Source organism: Pipistrellus hanaki (genome assembly GCF_964339955.1).
Source record: "Pipistrellus hanaki genome assembly, chromosome: 14".
NCBI lineage: Eukaryota > Metazoa > Chordata > Mammalia > Chiroptera > Vespertilionidae > Pipistrellus > Pipistrellus hanaki.
Window position 1 is genome coordinate 22,350,182 of NC_140516.1, and position 24,426 is coordinate 22,374,607.

The following is a 24,426-nucleotide window of genomic DNA, read 5'->3' on the forward strand; positions in this document are numbered from 1 at the left end:
CTTCATTTTTTACTTTTGAAAAGTATGGGTAGACTTCTAGGGCCTGGTAACATTACGTTAGCCATCCTATTATGACTCATTTTACTATTAAAAGGTCAATGAAGTCATTAAAAAAAAAAAGACATAGGTTAAGAGCAATGTAAATTAAGATTGAGTCAACTATTTGCAAGAATCAAAAAGGAATTTCTATTGTAATATTTGAATCTGAATTAAGAAAGCTAGGTGGTGGCTTATGTATTTTTTTGTCATCTGACTTGACCACCTGGGAAATATATAAGTGTCCATCTTCTCCTCTTAAGGATCTAACATAGTGAAGCATGGGAAAGGGCAAGACTGACCCACAGGCTGTGGGTATATAGCAAAGGAAGTTAGGGTCCATGTTCCTCCCAGGATAGTGTAAATAGTTAGAATAAGAACAGCTGTGAATAAGAACAGTTGTGAAATGAAATGAGTCAGCAATTGTGGTCAAAAGAAACAGACTCTTTGACAGGACATTAGCCAAGTCAAAATTACAAAGCAATAAAGGCAATCCCTTTAAAATCAAGAACAAAAAAACAATGTCTATTGTATCCGTATAATTTGACAGTTTTAGAAATTCTAGTTAAAATGTTAAGAATGAAATATGAAACTACTGAAAAGAGATAGATATATTCAATATTATATGAAGTTAATAGCAGACATAGAAAATCTAAGAAATTTATTGAAATATTATTTGAATTAATAAAGAATTCAGTAAAAATAGCTGATTCAAGATAAATATACAAAAAGTGGTATAGCTGCTCTCAAAACCAGCAATACATTGTAAGGATATATAATGGCCAAAAAAAAAACACACAACAAAATCTCCTTTACAATAAAAATATTAAAAAATCGACTACCCTCAAGAATATCCTTAATAAAAATGTGAGGGTAACTGTATAGTGCTACTCTGTAAAGAGAGAATATTATAATGTTATTAGTTCCCAAATTAATTTGGACAATAGAATTATAGTAAAACATTTTGGAAAAGGAAATTTGACAAAATATTCTAAAATTTATACAAAGGAATTAGCAAGTAAGAGTAAGATGTTGCTGGAAGATGTGTTTGTAACAGCAAAGTAGATTATAAAGGTTCAGTGATTATAATAGTATGGTACTGATAGAAGATTTGTCACTAATAAATTATTCAAGTAGATCCATAAAGTATGTAGTCAAGGAACAGACACTTAGAATGACATATATGATAAAGATAGCAGCATTAAATCAGTAAAGAAAATAATACTATTAGATATAAATGGAGGTGCAACAATTATTTTTATAAGAATAATTATTTTTATATTTTTACCTCACATACTTAAATTCTCACATAGATTTATTAATTAACTTTTAAAAGTACATATTATAAGTAATGTTAAAAAAGTTTAAAATACTATAAATTGGCCAGCTCAGTTACAAACAGATTCACTGAGCTGGCCAATAAAATTTATTAACATTTTCTTGTTAATCAAGAAAATATAAATCTAAGCAATTAAATCCTGTCACTTGACTATTAAATTGGTAAACATATAAAAAATTACTATTCGATGAGCTGCATGTAAAGTGGTTAAAGAGAGCTCAATTAGTAATCCTATATAATAAAAGCCTAATATGCTAAATGTCTGGTTGTCTGGTCAGCCATTCAATCAATCAAGGCGTAATATGCTAATGATATGCTAAGGCCACTCAACCACTCGCTATGATGTGTACTGACCACCAGGGGGCAGACGCTCTGACCAGTAGGTTAGATCGCTCCTGGGGTCTGGCCAATGGGGACTGGGCAAGACTGGCCGGATAAACCCTGGAGCCCTCCTGCAGTCCTCCCCAGCTGGCCAATCTCCTGCATCTCACTCTGGCCCCAATCATGCACTGATGGGGTCCCTTGACCTGGCTTGCACCCTCTCACAATCCAGGACCCTCGGGATGTTGAAGAGCCGGTTTTGGCCCAATCCTGCAGGCTAGGCTGAGGAACCCCACCAGTGCATGAATTCGTGCACTGGGCCTCTAGTATTTTTATAAAAACTGCTAGGGCAGCAGTGGGAAGGGCACTCATATATACCTGCCTGGTTAGGTAGATTACAGATGAAGGAGTTATATAAAACTTTTATAGAAAGAAAATTAGAAATAGGCATTAAGAACCTTAAAAACTAAATTCTAAGCAAATAAAAATCTAAGCAAAAGATAATGGAATCTAAAAGTGAAGCACAGCTTATTTCATAAAGTCAAACAGCTTATTTCATAAAGATTTTAATTATTTGAAAGTGGCATAATTAATTATTAAAATATGCACATAAACGTCTTAAATGTATTAGAAAGTATCTTAAACAAGTTTTCCACAAAGACTTGAGGTATTTATATAATTTTTGTACTCTGAGTAATTAAAACTAGCTATACTTTACCATTGAGATCTCAACTGTGCTATGGAACACTGTAGTTCACACATCTTAATCTATTTGGTAGAACCTAATCCTCTAATTTTGAAAATATGTAAGAGCATAGGAATGTCAGAAAAAAATACTACTACCGGTACTATTAATCTAGTATTGAAAATACAGGGAAGAATGGAGGGAAGTAGGAAGGAAAAAATTTGACTACATTACAGTTTTAGATTAACTTCTGGAATAAAGACCAGTATCACAATTACTTTAGAGTTTGAAGAATGTGTAAATGAGAGAATGTATCACTTTTAGAACACAAGACTTTTTTTCTTGGACTGAAAGAAGTAATGCATTCCTCTCTTTAGTTTTATTTTTTGAGAGAAATGCTGCAGTTTGTAACATGAATATACAAAGATCTGCAAATTCTTTTGTTAGACAAGTTAAATCTTAATGGAGAGTTTGGATTTGTTTGTCAAGAGCTGGGCCTACCCCCAAAAACCAATGACCTTAGACAAGTCACTTAATTTTCCTTTAAAATTTGCATAGTGGGTAGAAGTTCTGAAGTCTTTTCTACCTCTACTACGCTATACATTTTGAGGTGTATCTCACTACTTTCGCTGCTACCCCCAGTAGTAATTCAACACTAGGGTGAATTTACAATTAGTAAACTATAATTTGCTTACTTAAAAAAAAAAAAACCATAAATCTCAAAATGAAGATGTTACAGCATAAGCTTATTAAAGACTTCACTTAATTAATATATTTGAGCTACAGTTTTTAGTAAATTACATAAATATAACATTTTCTATATCTAATTTAAGCTGTTTCTTAAAGAAAATATTACCTGTGTTAGAATATTTAAATTACAAATTTTAATGGCTTCAATGGTCACAATCCATTATGGAATTCACAGGTTCATTTTACTCAAAGAAATTTACTAAAATCATTATCTGTCATTTCCCCCCTCTTTATAGATATTCGAATACCACTAATGTGGAAAGACTCTGATCACTTCAGCAATAAAGAACGTATGTATAACTTAAATTTGTAATTAAAAATTATTTTCAGTGTATAGAAAAATTTGTTATTGAGAGAAAAGACTGCTTCCACACTGAAATAAATTGATGATATTTGACAGAATAAGCAAAATGTTGCTGAACTGTGTTTTTTTTATTTTTAGTATAAATATGCTGTAATTACTTGATACTAATTAAAATAATGCATATCTAATGTGATTTTAGTTGTTGATAGGAGCCTGTGCAAGGACAGTATGTAATGAGCTGTAAGTGAAGGGAAATGTGGAACAAAAGAAAATGTTTAAGGAGTGAAGGTAAAGGCAACGTTTCTTGTATTTCACCAGAAGCTAGGACATATTTTCTGCCTTGTTTTGTTTCTTCAGATTATTTAACAGGATGTAAGAGAGAAAGATTTTTAGCTTGATCTGATTTTCTTTTTTTCCCCTTCAGCATTTTACAGCTTTATATAGTCTTCACAAATTCATGTGATGCTGAGGTCATGGAAATTAACCTCAAATGATTTCTAGCTGTTAGAGGCAAAGCAAAAAAGATATGATAATCCTTTATCTTTCTTGTCTATTGTGATAGCTTTCTTTGTTTCTCATATTTTAAAAACTGAATCATATTGAGCATAATTAGTTTTATATGAAGAATCCAAAATCAGGTTAGTATTTTGTTATTCAATTAGGAGATGTAATTTACTTTCCAAAAGAATACATGTGGGGATTAAGTACATCTTTCTGATTACTACAGAAAATAAGTTTTTCTGAAGAGCCATATTTTCTTAATAATGAGGACTTAGCCCTTTAATCTCCTAATACTTTTTAAACACATCACCAAATTAAAAGGCCCAGCAGCAATGTTTTTTGTGTCCACATGTCTACTTTTTATTGTTTTTGTGGTTTCCTCCCTTGCTGTTTGGTGGAAAATGTTTTGCTGTTATTAACGTGCCTGCTCTTAACCTTTTATAATAGAAAACATTTTTTCTTAAATAAACTTGGAAACCAAAATGACAAAGGTAATAATAATATATGTAATAATAAAGTTGCTATTAATTAAAGCTTAAACAGTTTTCTAGGGATAAAATTTATGAGTTTGGTGATTGTTTTAGGCTGTCAAGAGGCTTATTTTTTAACTTTTTTTATATTCCATAGTTTAGTTAATTGAATAAAATATTAATATATATTGACAGAACAGTCGCTATAAAAAAAGTTAGGGATTACAATTTACAGAAATAAGAATCTATTAACAAATACTTAAGCTAATACTTTTTGTTTTCAAGTAGATTTTAGCATAATGTAGGCATGATTTGTCACATATCATGGCTTTAAATGGTTTTGTTTTTTCTGTCTAGAATCACAGCACTATGCCATTTTTTGTTTATTCAAACTGGGAGCTGAAGTTTTTGATACTGACATGATAATTGTCGACAAAACTATCACAGATATTTGTTTTGAAAATGTAACCATATTGTAAGTATTTTTTATCTTTAGAAAATAAAAGTAATCTAAAATTCTCCTTTTTTTAAAAGGAGGGTATAATTATTGAGTGTTTGGGTTATTTTTTAGCATTAGATCTCTAAGCATTTACATTTCTTTTAAAAATTACTTTATTCAAAAGAAGCCCATTTGGAATTTTCCAATTTAAAGTAAAATGGAAATCATGTAATATTATTAGAAATATTTTGACATTGATATTATTAATTTTTATAAATACTTGTAGTTTAATTAACAACTAAACTATGAATACAAGGGAATCTCATAACAATTCTTTATATAAAGTGAATTTGGGCATAAAACAGGTTCTTATGTCTCATATAGGAGATTTAGTTACAAAAATACTAAACTAGTATTACAACTTTCTTTATGAGATGTTCCTGAAATATGTGCCAGAGGAAAAGCACTTTAGTAAAATTTGAGATGTTCTTTTTCTTATGGTGGACTTCTTTCATGTACTCCAAAACAGTAAAAAATGGGTGATCCTCAGGGCTGTTTTTATTGCTTCTGCTCTTTTACAGGCTCATTTTATTGTGATCATAATACAGCACCAGAAAGAACTCCTTAGGTAGCCATAGATACCATTTTTAACTAACATAAGTCTTTGCTGGCCCTTTCCTAAGGTTCTGTGGGCCTAAATCAGCATGTGATTTGTAATTCAGGGTTTCAAAGACACTATCTTAATATGTAAATATTAGTAGCTTCTTAACTCTTAAAATAAAATCAGTATACATAGTTTTTGCCACATTCAGCTATCGAGGTATACAGTTGAGATTTGAGAGTACAAGTTTTGCCACTCACATATCATAAAAAAAAAAAAAAAAAGAACTATTGCAAACCATGTTTTGTGGCTTCTGTCCAGTGTCCCATAATTGTGTAGCACAGAGAATAAAATGCATTGTTCAGAGTTGTTAGCAGCAGCACAGGCTTTTTTATAAGCTTTATTGAGCCAAACAATTTATTTAGGATCTCTAAAATATCACCAAATGCTTATATAATTGAGACTAAAAAAATAATTTTTCTTAGTTACCTCAATACATTTATTTCCATTATCAACTATTGCATTTTTTTGTCAAGGCCATCCTGTTACAGGCTGTTTTCTTCACATCACTTTGCTATTGTTTGTTTTATCACAAAGACAAAAATCATTTTTTTTCTGGGAAAGAATAATCTGAGTTACTTGGAAAGACAACATATGATTTATTCTTTTTAAAAAATTCTATAAATATTTTAAATTGTTCTAAAAATAATAGCAGTCAAATGTTCTAAATGTTGTTTAAAAATGTGCTTTTTGTTATGGTTGTTTTTAATAAGTGTTCAATATTTATGAATCTCTGGTTTTCCTCTAAATATTGACATTTGTTAGTCATTACCAGGAATACTGTATGTTTAACAGTTGCCAAATAATAAACTTTGAAGATATCTGGAAATTATTCCTAGGATATATGCAAACTTTGAATTGGACATTTAAATCTTAAAAAGGTTGCATTTTTAAAATCTCTGAGATTGATGTATCATCTACAGGCAACATATATTTGATGGACCTCTTTTGCAGTTTTAAGCATATTTTATTGTTAGTACCACCTCAGTCTTTTATGAGAAAGGTAGTTGATTGTGTTTGACAAAGGGCAAAGCCAATCTTAGTGTTTGCTAAAATTGCAAAATTTCTGCATATTGGTATAATAAATATTTGAGTACCTTTTATGTTAGATTAAAAATACAGAAATTAAGACAGCACTTGTCCTCAAGGAATTAATGCCTTGAGTATATCTCTTTACATCATTTTTTGTTTGTTTTCCCCCTATATAATAAAATATTGAAATGTTATTTTAGAGTTATTAGGCACAAAGCAGAATGGGTTTCAGCGGGGAGGTAGCGACATGTGGTGAATGGACTGAACTATGAAAAAAGAAGTGAAAGTTAAAGGTTTTAGCAGAAGAAACCTTTGTTTCTCCTTTTTTGTTTTCAAACATTTTTTCTTCTGGGGGAATAGTCATTTCAGAAATCACATGTATAATGTAAATACCTTAAATATAGCTGTATTATAGGAATGATAAGAAAAAGTAGCATTAGCAACAAAATGACCGGAACATTTTATTCTTTTTCTTTAAGTAATATGCCTGGACATACCAGTTAAATTGAATTAAGGTTGACCTACTTTAGAAGCTGGTAGCTCTAGAAGTTTCAGTGACTCTTTCAGGTCATTTAGATACTAAATATACACTGGGAGATTCTGAATCATTAACATATATGAACATAAACCTATATGCTGATTTTAAATGTATGAAAATATCAAAGGGTATTATAATTTTATTTTCTGAGTTAAATTCCTAACATGAATACTATTGTTTTTAGTAATGAAGCAAGGCCAGACTTTCAGATAAAGGTGGAATTATATAGTTGCTGTACAGAAGAATCTTCCATAGCTAACACACCCAAAAAACTGGCTAAGAAACTGAAGACATCTATAAGTAAAGCTACAGGGAAGAAAATCCATTCAGTGCTTCAAGAAGATCATGAAACATGTTTGTCCTTTGGTTCTGCTATTTCGTAAGTTTCTAATACAATATTTATACTACACCCACAAGCCACGCCCACCAGCCACACCCACCAGCCAATCAGCGTAAGTATGCAAATAAACTCAACCAAGATGGCTACAGCCACAGAGAGCAGGAGGGAGGCTTGGGTTTCCCAGGCAACGGAGAAAGCCAAGCTTTCCCCCTGCCCTTGCCAATTTAAGACTCCATTCAAGGCTACAAAGTTTCAATTATAGAAGGTAAACAAATCCAAACAGAAATGGCTGCCAGCTTCAGAGTGAGCAGAGGCTTGGCTACACTCCAGGCTACAAAGTTTCAATTGTAGAAGGTAAATAAATTCCAGATACCAGGGCATCCACTTGGGTTGCTGGGGGCTGTGGCAGGCCTGCAAACCACCAAAGGCCTCTCGCTCAGGCCTCCCCATGCCTCAAGGGAACCCCCACCCTGATCAGGGACACCCTTCAGGGCAAACCAGCTGGCCCCATCCATACACCAGGCCTCTATCCTATATAATAAAAGAGTAATAAGCAGATTGACCATCACTCCAACACACAATAGCTGTCCCCATGTGGTCAAAGATCCTGCCCCTATATGGACACAAGATGCCAGAAGGGAGGGCAGTTGTGAGGGACCAGGCCTACAAGGGAGGGTAGTTGAGAGTGACCATGCCTGCAAGGAAGGGCAGTTGGAGGCGATCAACCCTGCAGGGGAGGGCAGTTAAGGATGACCAGGCAGGCAGAGGAGGAAAGTTGGGGGCAAACGGGCTGGCAGGAGAGCAGTTAGACATCAATCAGGCTGGCATGTGAGTGGTTAGTTGGTGATCAGGCTGGCAGGCAGAAGCAGTTAGGGAGCAATCAGAAAGGCATGCAGGCGAGCAGTTGGGACCCAGTAGTTCTGGATTGTGAGAGGGGTCCCAGATTGGAGAGGAGGCAGGCTGGGCTGAGGGATACACACCCCTGGTCCTATGCATGAATTTCATGCACCGAGCCTCTAGTATTTATATTTAGTGACATTTTAAAGTATGTGGAGTGTATGTTCCCATTTTAAATGGGAAAAACATCCTGAAGCAGAACAAAATTTAGCTGTCTGACATAAACCTAGCTGAGATAGCCTTAATATCTTACTTTGAAAGTAGGAATTTGGGTGACAGTGTATTTTTAGTGATTTGGAATTTTCATATCTACCAGAAAGATAAAATGTTTTCTTTAAAAATATATATATTTTTATTGTCCTAGCCAGTTTTGCTCAGTGGATAGAGCATCAGCTCACAGACTGAAGGGCCCCAGATTCAGTTCTGGACAAGGATATATGTACCTCAGTTGCAGGCTCCATCCCAGGTCCTGGTCAGGCATGTGGGAGACAACCAATCGGTGTGTCTCTCTCACATCAACATTTCTCTCCCTGTGTCTCTCCCCTTCCACTCTCTCTAAAAATCAATGGAAAAATATCCTCAGGTGAAGATTAACAACAAACATTATATATATATATATATATATACACACACAGACACACACACACACACACACACACACACACACTAGGGGCCCAGTGCACAAATTCATGCACCTTAAAAGGAACTGTGGGCCGCAAGGCTGTGGTGGGCACAGAGGAGGGTTTTGGCCCATCCTCTGCACCCCCATCTGGCCCCTCCTGCTGCAGAGCCTTCCGCCATGTCCCTGATCACCTGTCTGCTTGCAGCCCTGCTCCCCCTACCATCACTCCCATGTGCTGACAGCGCCGACCCCACTTGTACCAGCTGACAGTGTGGAGTGATTGGAACCAGTGCCAGCAGCAGGTACAAAGCTGGGCCGGCACTGTTAGCAGGTCTGAGCAGTAGCTGCTGCCCTGATTGTCCCTCAGGAGCAGGGGAAGTTAAAGAAGCCCTCAGGAGTTATCAGGGCCGGCAGCATCCACTCGCACCTGCTGATGGTGCTGAGTGATTGGGACCAGTGCCAGGCACCAGCAGTGGGTGCGAGCAGTAACTGCTGGCCCTAATCGCTCCTTAGGAGCAGGGGTAAATGGAGAACCCCTGAGGGGTAATTTGGTCCAGTAGCTGCTGCCTTCACTCGCTGCCAGCGCCAAGTGATCATGGCTGGTGCTGGGTGCCAGCAGTGAATGTGAACAGGGCTGGTGCCAACAGGTGCAAGCACCTGGCGGGACCACGGCATGTGGTAGCAAAGAATTTTTAGTAACTCCCAGAGACTCACCCCAATGACAGTGATTGGGTGCCCCCACTTGCTCCACCATCTTGCCGTGGCTGGTACCCACCATGTTCCGTGCTCTGCTGTCAGCTGCCTGCCATGTTTGCACGCACCCCCTGGTGATCATCGAACGTTGTAGTAACCAGTTGTTTGTTTATTCCACCGTTCAGTCTATTTGCATAGTAGAGTTTTATATATTACACTAGAGGTCTGGTGCACGAAATTCATGCACGGGGGTTTGTGTGTGTGTCCCTCAACCCAGCCTGTACCCTCTCTAATATGGGATATCCTTCTCACAATCCAGGACTTCTGACTCCCAATTGTTTACCTGCCAGCCTGATCGATGACTAACTGCTCCCAGCGAGCCTGATTGCCCCTAACTGCCCTCCTCTGCTGGCCTGGTCACCCCCAACTTCTCTCCCCTGCAAGCCTAGTTCCCCCTAACTGACTTCCCCTGCAGGCCTGGGTACCTCCAAACTGTCCTCCCCTGCATGCCTGGTTGCCCCTAACTGCCCTCCTCTGCAGGTCTGATTGCCCCCAACTGCGCTCCTTTGCTGGCCTGGTCCCTCCCAACTGCCTTCTCCTGCCGGCCATCTTGAGGCAGCCATCTTGTGTCCACACGGGGGCAGCCATCTTGTGTGTTGAAGTGATGGTCAATTTGCATATTACTCTTTTATTAGTTAGGATTATTAGATAGAATATATGCATATTTAGTTGATTTTTAGAAGAAAATAAAGGAAGATGAGAGAGAAACATCATGGGCTGCCCCTGCATGGCCCCTATCAGGTATGGAGCCAGCAACCTTTTGGTGCCCCAACCAACTGAGCCACACCAGCAGCCAGGGCTGAAATGTTTTTCTTGAAAAGGGGCTAAATATCAAAGCATTTGTTACATATCAGTCTGCCAATTATATTTTTATGTTATTCTTTATTCTTAAGATTTTACAAAACATTATCCTTATCACAAAGCCTCATTACCATTATCACACTTAACAAAATAAAAAATAAGTCCTCAATGTTATCTGATATCTAGTCTGTATTCAAATTACCATAATTTTGTAAAAGTCCTTTTATGATTTGTTTGTGCAAATCAGAATCCTAACGAAGTCTATAATGCTGTGTCTTTTAAGTTTCTTTTAATCTTTAACGATTTCCCACCTATTTTTTCTTGCTATTATTTATTGAAGAAACCAGATCTTATAGAATTTCCCATATTTTAAATTTAGTTAATTACACATTTGTGGATTTAAAAACAAAACAAAACATTTTTTCTATCCCCCTGCGTTTCCTACAACTTGTAGGTAGTAGATATAGAGAACTGATTAGGTTCAGATTCTCTTTTAGGGCAATACTACTTCATATTGATTATATGTACTTCCTCCTATCTCCCATTAGGAAGCCTGTCCCACTTTTAGTCATGTTAAAATTGATCAGTGGGTTCAGATGTTGCCAGCCTGATTTATGTATTATAAAGTTCCTTATCAATCTTTTATCTAATGGTTTTAGCAGCCATTACTGATCACTCATTATTTCACTAGGGAATTATAATTTGGTGACTTTCTACATTTGTCCTACTTTTTTTTTTTAACCTTGAAGAACTTACCTTCGTGAACTTCTTGATATAAGTGACGAAGGCAGGAAAAATACTTGTTTCTTTTATTTAACTAATTTTAGAATAATAAGTTGATATGGAGATGATCACTTTGAACTTTTGAATTTTCATATATTTGTGTGTCAGTATCACTCTCTTTTAAGCCAAATTGTCCCATATGTGATTTATGGGAAGCTTTTAAGCTGATTCCTATGTCGTTTTGACACAACCTAATCTCTAATAGCTTCTTTGCTTTATGACACAAGATGTTCCATGTTCATGTTGTATTTTTCTGCCCAGACCTGGAATTACCATTTCTTCAAGGAGCCCTGGTTTCTTTCAGATACTTTCTTTAAACATTGTGTTTGTTGCTTCACAAATCACTTTATGTTTATGTTTCTTGGGAAAACCGTTGACCGGGCTACATTCCTAGAATTTCTTTGCATGTTTCAGTAGAGTTGGCTCTTCAGCATGACAATAATTTTACTATAATTACAAAACAACCCAAATATTTTAAGTATAGATCCTGTAAATATCAATCATAAAAATATAATTAAATAACTTTTCATGTCAGCTATATTTCCTATGAAAAATGCCTTGGGACTCTATATAGCATTGTGGCTTTCAATCAATTTTGTTTGAGACCCATGGTAAGAAATACCTTTTACCTTATGACAGCACACAGCTACATAAGCAGATTTCATGAAGCAATACTTAGTCCTTGCTATTTATATTATAATGATCAGACTTTTTAATTCTAGTTAGTTTTAGTTTTTTTTTTAAATGCTGTTTATGAATTATTAAATTTATTTCGTGATCCATAACTAGGTCCCATCTACACAAAAATAGTCCTAGAAGATGTAAGTCTTTCCTATTAAAAATATTATTAAAAAGGAAGGAAGTTGCCCTTAAATTTTCTTTCTTTAGAATTAAGGCCATTTGAAATGCTTCCTAGGTTAAGATTGTGTCAGGTATTTGCTGAAAGGTGCTTTAATTTAACCATCTGTAATCCCTCAGTAAATGGGAATAAAGATAGTAATGTAATTATATCTAATTCCATAGGATCATTATGAGATCCCAAAAGATAATTCATGAACTTGGTACTTAGTAAGCATTTAATAAACGTAGCTCTTCCCATTATTGTTACTATTTTTTACTGTTCTAAGAACAGTGTTTTTTTTCTGAACTATTTTTTCAAACTCATCCTAAAGCATTTCAGTTAGAAACTTGACATAGAAATAAAAAATATAGACATTTTAAAATCATTGTTTATAATTTCATAGAAGATAATCTCAGTAATGTTAGAACTTGTATTTAAGCTATATTCCTCTTCTAAGCGTAGAGGAATTTTTGAGAATAAAATTATTTGGTATTAAGTGCTTTTTAGTCGGGGTTGTCATTTGTTTAGAAGTGTTCCTTCTACTTAGATTTGTCATTCTACTTGGTTTATACCTGAATTCAAACAATAATTGTCTTTATGAAACATTTCCCATGAAACTTGCAAATCATTTGTTTACTTACACCATTAAAGTTGGTCAAAAGATAGAATAAAATCTTTTACAACATTTTACCAAATCATATTCTCCTTATTCCAGCATCCTATTTCACTTCTGATGTGAGTCCAGAGTACAGGAGGTTAAACTCATGGCCCAGGACTACACCCACTGATATTTCCTCAACTGACCACTTCAGCACCATAAGAAGTTGAGAATCTCATTAGTAATTAGAATGCATAGGAGATCAATTTCATTTTATTTTTATTTTTTTGTTAATCCTCATCAGAGGATATTTTTTTCCATTGCTTTTCAGAGAGAGTGTCAAAGGGATGGAGGGAGGGGGAAAGAGGGACACATCGACCAGGGGGCAGGGTGCACACCTGCAACACAGGTATGTGCCCTTGATCAGGAATCAAATCTAAGACCCTTTGGTGCGTGGGCTAACACTCTAATCAATGAGCCATACCAACAGTGGTCTAGTTCAAGACCACTGCAAACGTTCCTAATATAGCTTTTAATTTTCAGCCAAAATGAGCACAAAAGATCAAGTTTGAGCAATATGTATCTTCTCTGGAAATATGGCATGTGATCAAATATAGTTGTTCTTCCTGAAAAAAGTGCATTTTTTTTTCAGACTACCATTTAAAGTAGTGGTTTTTTAATAACATTTTTGGATACCCTTTCAATCTTATAACAATTGGCCTATTTGATTTAAAAATATAGCTGATTAAACTTTTGGGAACTCAATATTAGGATTGGCTAAAATGAATGAGTATAATGTTTTAGTAAGAAAATGTTATCCTGACAAGAATGTTTTAAAAGTGAGATCATTGTTGGTTTTGGAAGCATTACCATTGTGATTAGTCATGGTTTAAATATGAAGTAACTTGAAATATCATCAGAAAGTATTATTTGATCTAAAAGAAGACAGTGAACATTTTTGGTAATTTTTAGCTTGCTCCCTCATGTGATTTCATTTATTCATTTTATTTGTGGAATTTAGCTCATTGAAATTCCTTGAGCTAGATTTTCCCAGTGCCTCTAATAGCTGAATTAACTTACTTTATGCTCCTTCAGATATATTTAGTACATTCTTTTTCAATGTGCAAATAAATATATATCATTTTAACCAATCATTTTGTGAAAACTGGTAAAATTGAGAATAATTATTTACTTGAAAAAATGATGGACTAACTTAAAAAAATACCCTTGGACTTAAATATTTAACTTATTTTCATTAAATTTTATCTATATACTGGTAACTTCGCAATTTAATTCTTCAATATGCTTCCTTTTCCTAACTTCAGAGTCATATATCCAGCTGCCTACCCTTTATATCATCTAGGTATCTTAAAAAAAAAAAAAAAAAAAAAAAAAAAAAAAAAAAAAAAAAAAAAAAATCTCAAACTTAACTTGTGCAAAACTAAATTTGTACTTCCCATGTCTATTCTCTTAGCCTCATTTCCATTTTTCTTGTTATTCAGGTTAAAAGCCTTGGAGTTGTCCTTGACTATTTACTTTCCTTTGCATTTACTAGATGTCCACATTGCATGAACTTTAAGAATATATCAAGAATCTTACCATTTCTCACCATCCTACTGCTATCACCGTACTCCAGGCCTGCAATCAGCTCTCGACTGGTCAATTGCAGGAGCTTTCTAGTTGACATCTCTATTTTCACTCTCTTGGCCTTTCTCCATACAGCAGCCAGAGGGATCAAATAAACGAGTCAGATCATAGCTCAAAACCTACCATTTGCTTCCCATTTCACTCAGAATAAAATCCAGTGTTCTCATCATGCCCTACAAGGCACTTGTGTACAGTGTCTGCCTCCCACTCACCTTTGGACGTCTCCTTCCCCCTCTTCCTCGCTATACTCGGCACACTAGCCTCTTACACACACTTGGCATCTCTCTCTTGCAGCAGTTGTCCACTTATTGTCAATAACCTCCTTCCTGAAAATAGTATATTCTGTACTCAAGAGCTAATGTGGAGTCTATTTCCCATTGTTTTAAGTGGGAAAGATGATAATGTAGTTTCATAATATTTATATGTCAATGGCATTATCATTCTGAAATATTAAAATATTACATACACCCTGATCACCAAACAGCTAATATGATTGTTAATAGGCAGTTTGTGTGTAGTAATATTTGCTTTTTCATTGTAATTGCCATTCTCATTGCTTTGATTGTTTTATCCACAGTTTTAATATTTCCTTAACCTTTTTTTTTTAGAATGAGACTAGGGGGATTGGGGGACTCGTTGTCTAACACTAGGAAAAAATAAGAGCTAATTATGAAAGGCACTGTAGATATTTGCTCAGGGTAAAATCAGGAGAGAATGGCCACACTGAGTATAAGTCTGGTGTCTCTTAGCTCTAGCATCAGTGGAGATTTGTTGATACTTAATGAACTTTTCCAAAATTATGCATATGAGTCTGACATTCTACCAGTTATATTCAGAATGTAACTTGAACTTTACTCATGCATTGTTTTGTAAAAAAATTTGGAGACAGGAAACAGATATCTCTGGTCTATGATGTTTGCATATTAAGATCAAGATAAACTAACTTATCATGCCGTATTCTTTATACAGCGATGTATGTCAGTTATTTCTCAATATAACTGGAAAAACAAAAAACGAGGTGTTCTCAAAGTGAGTAACATTCTGTGGGGTATAGCATTATTTACTAACAAAGTGCATGCGTTGCATTCTTACTACATATATACAAATTTTTCTTTGCAATAGAGATTTTATTAAAGATTTAGTAAGAGACAAATAAGGTTTATGAAACATATCACCTGGCACAATTACTAAAAATTTTCTTCAGACTTCTCTCTTTTTCTCCAAAGTTCATCTGTATTTCTGTCTGTTCATCTGCCTATCCTCTTTTTCTTTCTTACAACATGCTCCTTAATGTTTTCAGTGTTTTATTTTGGAAAATTAAAAAGTCATGAAAAGTCTTAAATTTAAATTGCTAGCACAGAAAATACAATTATTTGAAACAAATTTTTTATCATCACAGAGTCAGGATATGAAATTTATCATAAAAAATTTTAGGTGCTTTTGGCAATAGCACTACTTTAACAAAGGTAGCATAATGGGGAAAAAATGGGATTAGTAATGAAATCCCCCATTTTCTAATACTATAGATAAAAATTCCAAATCTTTAAAGTTGATAAACCAGAAGAAGGAGATTTATTCCTTCCCCATGAAATAAATATGAATCAGATTCCGTCACTACCCTTCTTATTTACCTTCTCCAATGACTTCCCATTACAGCTTTAGGTGAGCTAATCCCTGCCTGTAGTTCCAACCCTGTGTTGTACCATGTTTGCCACCTGCTCGCTATGCTTCAGCCACTGTTGTGTTGTTTCAGCCTCTCTTTGCACACGCTGTTCTCTCTGCTTAGAACGCTTTTCTGCATTCTTTGCTTGTCTCCCTCCTTTTATTCATAACTATTAGCTCTTCAGAGAATCTTATCTCAATTCTCCTATCTAGCATAGGTCCTCAGTATTCTTATAGCCTTTGTTTCTTTAAAAAAACAAAAAAGAGTTGCAGTATAGCTTTCAAATGCCAACATTTGATTTATCCCTCTACTTCCCCCCCCCCTCTCTTCTGCATTAGAATATAATATTGAGTCTCATCATTAATGCCCGTCACCTTACATAACACTTAGCAAACATTCGGTGTTCAGTTAATATTATTGAATGAATGGAGGTCCTTCTAAAAAAAACATTTGTAAACTAAACTAAGTAATTTTCTGGTTTTCTTATGATAAAATAGCATAAAGAGATAAAGAGGATTTATGTTAGCTTTAAACTGTAATTCATAACATCTAATTTTTTTTACTTTGGTAAAAATACATGACATAAAATTTACAATTTTAACTATTTTTTAGTATATAAATCAATAGCATTAAGTATATACACAATATTGTGCAACCATCACCACCATTCATCTCCAGAACTTCTTTATTTTCCTAAGCTAAAACTATACCATTAAACAATGTAACCTGCTTTCCCTTCCATTCAGCCTCTGGAAATCTACTTTCTGCCTCTGAATTTGACTTTTCTAGCTACCTCATATAAGTGGAATCATACAGTATTTGTCCTTTGTGACTGATTTATTTCACTTAACGTAATGTCTTTGCAGTTCATCTATGTTCTAGTCTGTGTTAGAATTGTCTTCCTTTTTAAGGCTGAATAATTTTCTATTGCATGTATATACATTTGTTTATCCTTTCACCCTTAAAAGGACACTTGGGCTTCTTTCACAATTTGGTTGCTTTTTTGAGGGTTTACATATATCTGTTTGAGTCCCTACTTTCAGTTCTTTGGGGTATATACCACAAGTAGAATTGTTGGATTATTTGGTAATTCTATGTCTAATCTCTTGAGGAACCATGATACTGTCTTCCATAGTGGTTATACCATTTTATATTACCATCACCACTGTCTACATTCTTGGCCAACATTTGTTATTTTCTGTTTTTCTTTGTTGTTATTTTTTTTTTTTAACAATAGCTATCCCAATGGCTTTAAAGTGTTATTGCAGTTTTGGTTTGCATTTTCCTAATCACTAGTGATCTTGAGCATCTTTTCATGTCTTTATTGGCCATTTGTATATCTCTTTTTAGAAAGATATCTATTCAAATCCTTAGCCCATTTTTTAGTAAGGTTTATTTGTTGTTGTTGTTGAATATCGAAATATTTTATGCAGTAGAAATTATACTAGAGTACTTAAAACATGTCTTCTTCCTCACTTTTAGTGGTGCAAAGTATAATTTGCTAGCTCATACTACACTGACCTTGGAAAGTGCTGATAACAATTTCAAGACCCATAATCTGTCTATTAATGGAAATGGTAAGTACAGTCTATATTTTACTTATTACATATGTTATGTTGATATATATGTGGTGACAGTAATAACTTCTAATTTTAAGATGGTCTCCTGGAGTGCATATTGGTTTAAATAATGTAGGCCTGAGGGATTCTGTGGTTTTTCCAAATATGTCCATCCCTTTTCCTCATAAGTGAACAGTTTATTTTCCTCTCTCCATGCTATTTGCGAGAGATTTTGTTTGTGAGTCAGAACAGAATGATTTTGTATATTCTGAATCCTTGTCTTTGACTTGAAATTGATGACTTCATCACCTTCTAGTTGGCAATAAGAGACCTATCTTATTTTTAAATTTAAAATTGAGGAAGCCAACCCTTCTGTTGATAGCAGTGGATATAAGGAAAGATGGGGCTAAATTAATCTTAACCCTTTTCTCTCTGGATGATATTGGTAGTTATAGTTTTTTCAAAAGAAATATGTAGCAATACATAGAAATAATTATTATAGTTTACATATCATATACTACTAGTTGCCCTACGCATGAATCTGTGTGCCAGTAGCTCTCTGCGGGGCCTGGCCGCTCCACGCACACTGCCCAGAGGCTCTCCGCAGCCCAGAGGCCCATCCACAGCGGGGCACGGAACACTTGCCTCATAAAGCAAGCATTTCGCTCAGCTGATAATGCTGCCTGCTCTCAGTGACTGCCCCTCCCCCATCCCAGGACTGGGGGACTCCAGCGGGGCTGAGAGGATGGCATGCTGCCATCTTGTGGCTATGGACACCACCATCTTTGTGATGGAGTGGTGGTTAATTTGCATATTATCCTTTTATTAGATAGGATTGTGAGAGGTATAATAAAATCTATGATTGTGGATTTTTCTAGATCTCTTAGTTATGTCTATTTTTGCTTTATATAATTTGAGCGTTTGATATTTGATTCACACATTTTTAATTGTGTATTTTCTTTCACTCTTACCTCAAACTATACCTATTTATGTTTTAGAATGCTTCTTCTAGCAGGATTATACATTAGATTTTAATTTTTCTTCAATTTGACAATATTTATGGGTATTTTTTTACTGGAGCATTTATTCATTTTGTTTTTAATACTAAATAGTCTATAATCCACATTATCTATAATAGTAAAATGGTAATATGCTAATTAAACCGGGAGACCTTCTGAACAAAGCCATGGTGGTGGGGCTGAGGCGGTTAGGGGCAATCAGGCTAGGAGGGGAAGGCAGTTGGGGGTGATCAGGTTGGTGTGGGGAGTAATTAGGGGTGAACAGGCTGGCAGGGGAGACCAGATGGGGGCAAGCAGGTGGGCAAGGGGGGCAGTTAGGGGCATTCAGGCCGGTGGGGGGAACAGTTGGGGTGAGCAGGCCAGCAGGCAGAGTGGTTAGGGGCCATCAGGCAGGCAATCAGGTGAGTGGTTTGGAGCCAGCAGTCCCAGATTGCAAGAAGGATCCCAGATTGGAGAGAGTGCAGGCCGGGCTGAGGGACATCCCCCCACCCCCACCCCCTGTGCATGAATTTCGTGCACCGGACCACTAGTTCTATATAATAAAAGGCTAATTGCTAATAGACAGAATAGTGGAATGGCTGCTATGACATGCATTGACCACAAGGGAGTAGGCACTTAATGCAGGAGCTGCCCCTGGTGTTCAGTGTGCTCCCACAAGGGGAGTGCCACTCAGCCAAAAGCCGGGCTCACAGCTGGTGAGCACGGCAGTGGTGGCGGGAGCCTCTCTTGCCTCTGTTGCAGATGGGCAGTAAGGAGCGAGGGGTCCTGGATTGCAGGAGCCCCAGACTGCACGTGGGATATCTGACTACTGGCTTAGGCCCACTCCTTGTCCCCCAGGGGTCCCTGACTGCAGAGGGTGTAGGCTGGGGTGAGGACCTCCCCCTCCTCAGTGCACAAATCTGAGCGTCAGGCCTCTAGTATTAAATATTTGGGTTTAAATCTGCCATCATAGCCTCTGTTTTTTCTGTTCTGTCTTGCCCTTTAAAGGACCAATAGTTTCATTATTTCAGTTTTTTCTTGTCTATTTAAAGGTATAATTCTTTTTCTCATCTTTTAGAAATTACTTCTAGAAATACGATTAATAATACTTATGAAGTATAAAATTAAAAGATAGTTTTACTTTTTGCTTGGACAATGCAAGGACTTTAGAACAGTTAAACTCTATTTCTCTTACTTGTGTGCTATTGTTTTATATATTTTAATTCTGTTTGATTTTTAAATTTCACAAGATGTTTTATGCATTAATGTTTATTTAGGTTTACCTACTACATGTTTCTGTGGACTACTTATAAACCTTACATCTGGGATAATTTTCCTTTTGCTTGAAGGACAATTTGAATTTCTTTTAGTATGTCTGCTTGTGTCATATTTCTTTGTTTTTACATGAAGGGTTTTTTTTGTTTTGTTTGTTTTTGCTGTTACAGACATAATTCCACTATTTTATGGTTTCTTTTATTAGCTATTGAAAATCATTTGTCAGTGTGTCACTTCTCTGAAGGTAATTTTCTCTTAGTCTTTGGTTTTTCTAAGTTTCACTGTGACATAGTATAGAATCTTATATATGCTGCTTTTGGAAAGACCATGTCTGAGTTTCTCTGTGCTCTCCCATCCCCACCTCCAGGCAATGGGGATTTTGGGCAGTAAAGTTGGTTTGCTTCTGGCTCACTAGTATTCTGTTGGTGATTCCTTTGGGATATTAACTTAGTATGAGAAAAATCTCGCATTAAACTGCTTCAGTTGTTCAGAAATCAGGAAACAGATTTCTGTTTTGCTTTCCTTATCATGCACAATCATTAAATCATAAATTCAGATTTGCTGGGATTTTCAAATGCTATTAGGACGAACAGCTTCTGTGCTCACTTACCTCACTGGTTCTTATTTATTCAATTTGTTCTAGTAATTTCTTATGGGAAAACATTTTTAAACTATAGGTAATTCAGCATTTTTAATAGTTTCCTATAGGAGGATTGGTCTGAACCATCTAGCCCAGTGGTCGGCAAACTGCGGCTTGAAAGCCACATAGGGCTCTTTGGCCCTTGAATTTTTAGCAAAAGCCAGCTTAGGAGTACCCTAATTAAGTTAATAACAATGTACCTACCTATATAGTTTAAGTTTAAAAAATTTGGTTCTTAAACGAAATTTCAATCATTGTACTGTTGATATTTGGCTCTGCTGACTAATGAATTTGCCAACCACTGGTCTAGCCTTTTGTCACTCAAAACCTGAAGTCTGCAATAGTATTAGAATTATCAGTTTAATTAGAAAATTTGACAAATGAAATTTGTTGTACCAGACACTGCTCTATAGTATACTATTCAGCCTTCAAAAAGAAGGGGATTCTACAGTATGTGACAACATGAGTGAACCTTGAGGACATACATATATAAATATATATAAATATATATATATATATATATATATATATATATATATGCCTAATATGCAAAGCGTACCCTCTGGAGTTCTAACAGGAGACTGAGTTTGATTGCTTGCTATGATGTGTGCTTACCACCAGGGGGCAGCCAGAACAGAGGAAGGCCCTGGCTGGCGGCCAGGGAAGGGAGGCCCCAGCCCCCAGCTGGATCAGCCCTGATCACTGGCCAGGCTTAGGGATCCTACCCGTGCATGAATTTCGTGCACCGGGCCTCTAGTACTAACTGAAATAGAATGACAAATACCATGTGACTGCACTGAATGTGGTATCTCAGTCAGTCAAACTCAGAAGCAGCGGTGATAGTATGGCATTACTAGAGGCTGGGGGAGGAGGGATGGGGCTTTGCTAGTCAAGGGATATGAAGTTTCAGTTCCACAAGATGAATATGTTCTAGAAACCTGCTATACAAGTGCCTACTGTGAACAGGACTGCATTGTACACTTAAAAATCTAAGAGGGTAGATCTTCTGTTGTATGTTCTTACCACAGTAAACAAATAAATATGCAAACAAGCACTTTTGAAGCAACTTTTATTCTTAGTCACTGTGAGCTGTTGTTATAAGGAAACATTGCAATAAAGTGGTTAATAGTGTGGCTGTCAGCCTTAAATTCATATTCTATTTCTACCACTGGCTAGTTCTGTGACCCTCACAAGTTCCTCATTTTGTTATCGTTTACAGTTTACAAATTAGTAAAGTACAGTTTAGAGACCGTAACATACTAGATCATACAGCTAGCAAGTGGTTGAACTAGACTTTAAATAATCCTGGACAAGCTGTGCTCTTTCTGCCATGCTTTCTGATCTGGCATGATTCCTGCTAAGCAACTAAAGACTCAAAATAGTATTGATATGTGAATAATGGACTTGATGTTGAAAGGCCCCATTCTTTCAACCAAATTACCTGAAAAGTTGTGGAAAGAAATAAAATCCATAAATGAGGCACCACTTTTAGCAATAATTCCCCAGTTGTCTTCAGTGTTCTAAGAGGTACTACTACTAGATTCTATATAAAATGCTCCTGTGCAAATAAGCATGGGGACTGTGTGGTTATAGCTCTTAGAGAAACACAATACAGATTAGCATATTAAAGACTGGGAGAAGACCTATGCTTAAAGCACTAACACCCCAAAACACTGACTTTGGAACTTGTGAGTTCTGTTGGAAAATAATTTGAAAAGCAAAAACCTCTATGCCTAGCAGTTTATATACCGGTAATAGGTATATTTCTAGACCTGTGTTTAAATTAAGACGTTGAAATTATATCTTATAATTAAATGGGGGGAAAAGCCACCTTTTTAAAATGAATATAAATATGTTAATGTAGTGGGGTTTTCCTAAGGTTATGTTAACATCTACCAAAACTATAAAATCAAAGGAAATACAAGATTTTTGAAATTTATAACTCAACTTTATTCTTGCTACTGAAGGGAAAAGCCAAAATGATACCTTGAGGTTTATATTTGTCATCAAGAAATTTTTATACTTTTTGTGAAACAGTGAAACCACATTGTGATTGACTCACATAGAACCAAGATGTTATCTGGATTCTTTCTCTTGCCTGTGTATTGTTTTTGTTGTTGCTGTCCTTTTTAAACTCCATTTTGTTCCCCATTTGAAAGTACAGATGAATTAGATAAAATCTTTTAGTAATGAAAAGTCAAACTGCTCTTACTTCCTGTTTCATTATATTGTGTCCTAATGCCTCCCTTGGCTAGAAAACAAGAATTAAGTATTTTGATTAAATGGTTGCTTAAGGACTGAGAGACAGCATTGAGAAATGGAAAGGATATGGTTTTGGGAGTGAGAATACCCTAGATATGAAATTATGAGAAGCATCTGTTATGTGCGAGACACAGTGGTAGATGTCATTTACACATTATCTTATTTGATTTTCACCACCTTCCTACTTAAGATTGGTAGTATTTCTTTAATGAGAAATTGATACTGAGATAGATTAAATGACTATTGAGATGCCATATTTCTTGTCTGATGTAGAAAGAAGCTGTGACTACATTTTATTCCACAGTGCTCCTGAGCCAAAAAGAAAACTGATTGCAGGGTATGTTGCAACGATTCCACATCTATTTAAGGACTGCTGTCAGGAAGAAATTATTTTTCTTGGTGGCCGATGAAATCTGAATTTATTCTATCAGAAAAACACATTGTTACATGTGGTATTTAGGGTCCAGTACATTAATGATTGAACAAACTTTATGAACTAGTCTGAAAACCTAATCATCATTTATGATTCTACTTTTTTAGGAAGTGGATTCTAATTTAAAAACAAATAGCTTACAGATATTTAGAACTTTAATTATTAATGAATCTTGGAATATTTATATAAACAAATTTCCTTTTAAACTTTAAACTCATAAATCACAAAGTTAATTTCAGATGTGTTACTCAGATACATACTTTTATAGAATTTTTATTTCATTTCCTGCTTATTTTAGGAAAGAAGATTCTCATTTACTTAGTTATGTCTGTATTTGGGGACCATTTCCTGTATTGTATTTATGCATTTATTCCTCCCAGGTCAAACCCTTTATTTCTGAAAGATAGCATCTTTAATGAGGTATTAATAAAAAAGATTTGAATAGTCTCAGATAATTTGTTGTGTGCTATTCTATAATAGAATGGTGAGTAGGTAAATTAATAAAAATAAAAAAACTTTTGTTTTACTTTGTACTCATCATTTTAGGCTTGTCTTTTTCATTTAACTGATGTATGAAACTTTGGCTACATTGCATCTATATATTAATTGTATTTTTATAAAAATATTTTTTTCCAGCCGAAACCGATTTGGCTCAGTGGTAGAGCGTTGGTCTGCGGACTGAAAGGTCCCAGGTCCCAGGTTCCATTCCAGTCAGGGGCATGTACGTTGGTTGCGGGCGCATCCCCAGTAGGGCGTGTGCAAGAGGTGTTTCTAGTTCTCTATCTCTCTCCCTTCCTCTCTGTAAAAAAATCAATAAAATATATATATTTTTTAAAATATTTTTTTCCAGAGTTAGTAAGACTTTTGGGGCCATAATAGTAAAAGCCAATGGCTAGCTATTTTATAGATACTACCAATAGGGGTCAGTGAAAACTTTTAAAATCATTTTTGTGTGGTGAAAGCACCATGTACTGGATTTTTATTTATACCCTGATAAACAGAATAAATCATGCAATGCTCTCCTTCCATAAAGATTTGAAGGTTTTATACCTACCTGTACACACACTAAAGGAATATCTTAATGTTTTTTGAAAGAACTTTTTTTAATCATTTGCAAAACTTATAGGAAATTTACAAATTGAATGTCAAGATCTTTTTACGCGCCCCCTCTCCCGCTCCCCGAGTATATGAGAACAGGATGCTTACATGATGCTCCATCACCCCCAAATATATTTAAT

The 24,426-nt window shown here is 35.5% G+C and overlaps 1 protein-coding gene across 1 annotated transcript in view; it reads left to right on the forward strand.

Annotated features, from left to right (window-relative positions):
* RTKN2 (rhotekin 2) overlaps positions 1 to 24,426 on the forward strand; it is a 69,282-nt gene that overhangs the window by 19,138 nt on the left and 25,718 nt on the right. The window contains exons 4-8 of the mRNA XM_084903962.1: positions 3,368 to 3,421; positions 4,764 to 4,881; positions 7,261 to 7,455; positions 15,328 to 15,387; positions 17,504 to 17,598. Of these exons, the coding sequence (XP_084760088.1) occupies positions 3,368 to 3,421; positions 4,764 to 4,881; positions 7,261 to 7,455; positions 15,328 to 15,387; positions 17,504 to 17,598 (522 nt within the window). The remainder of the gene's footprint in view (positions 1 to 3,367; positions 3,422 to 4,763; positions 4,882 to 7,260; positions 7,456 to 15,327; positions 15,388 to 17,503; positions 17,599 to 24,426) is intronic.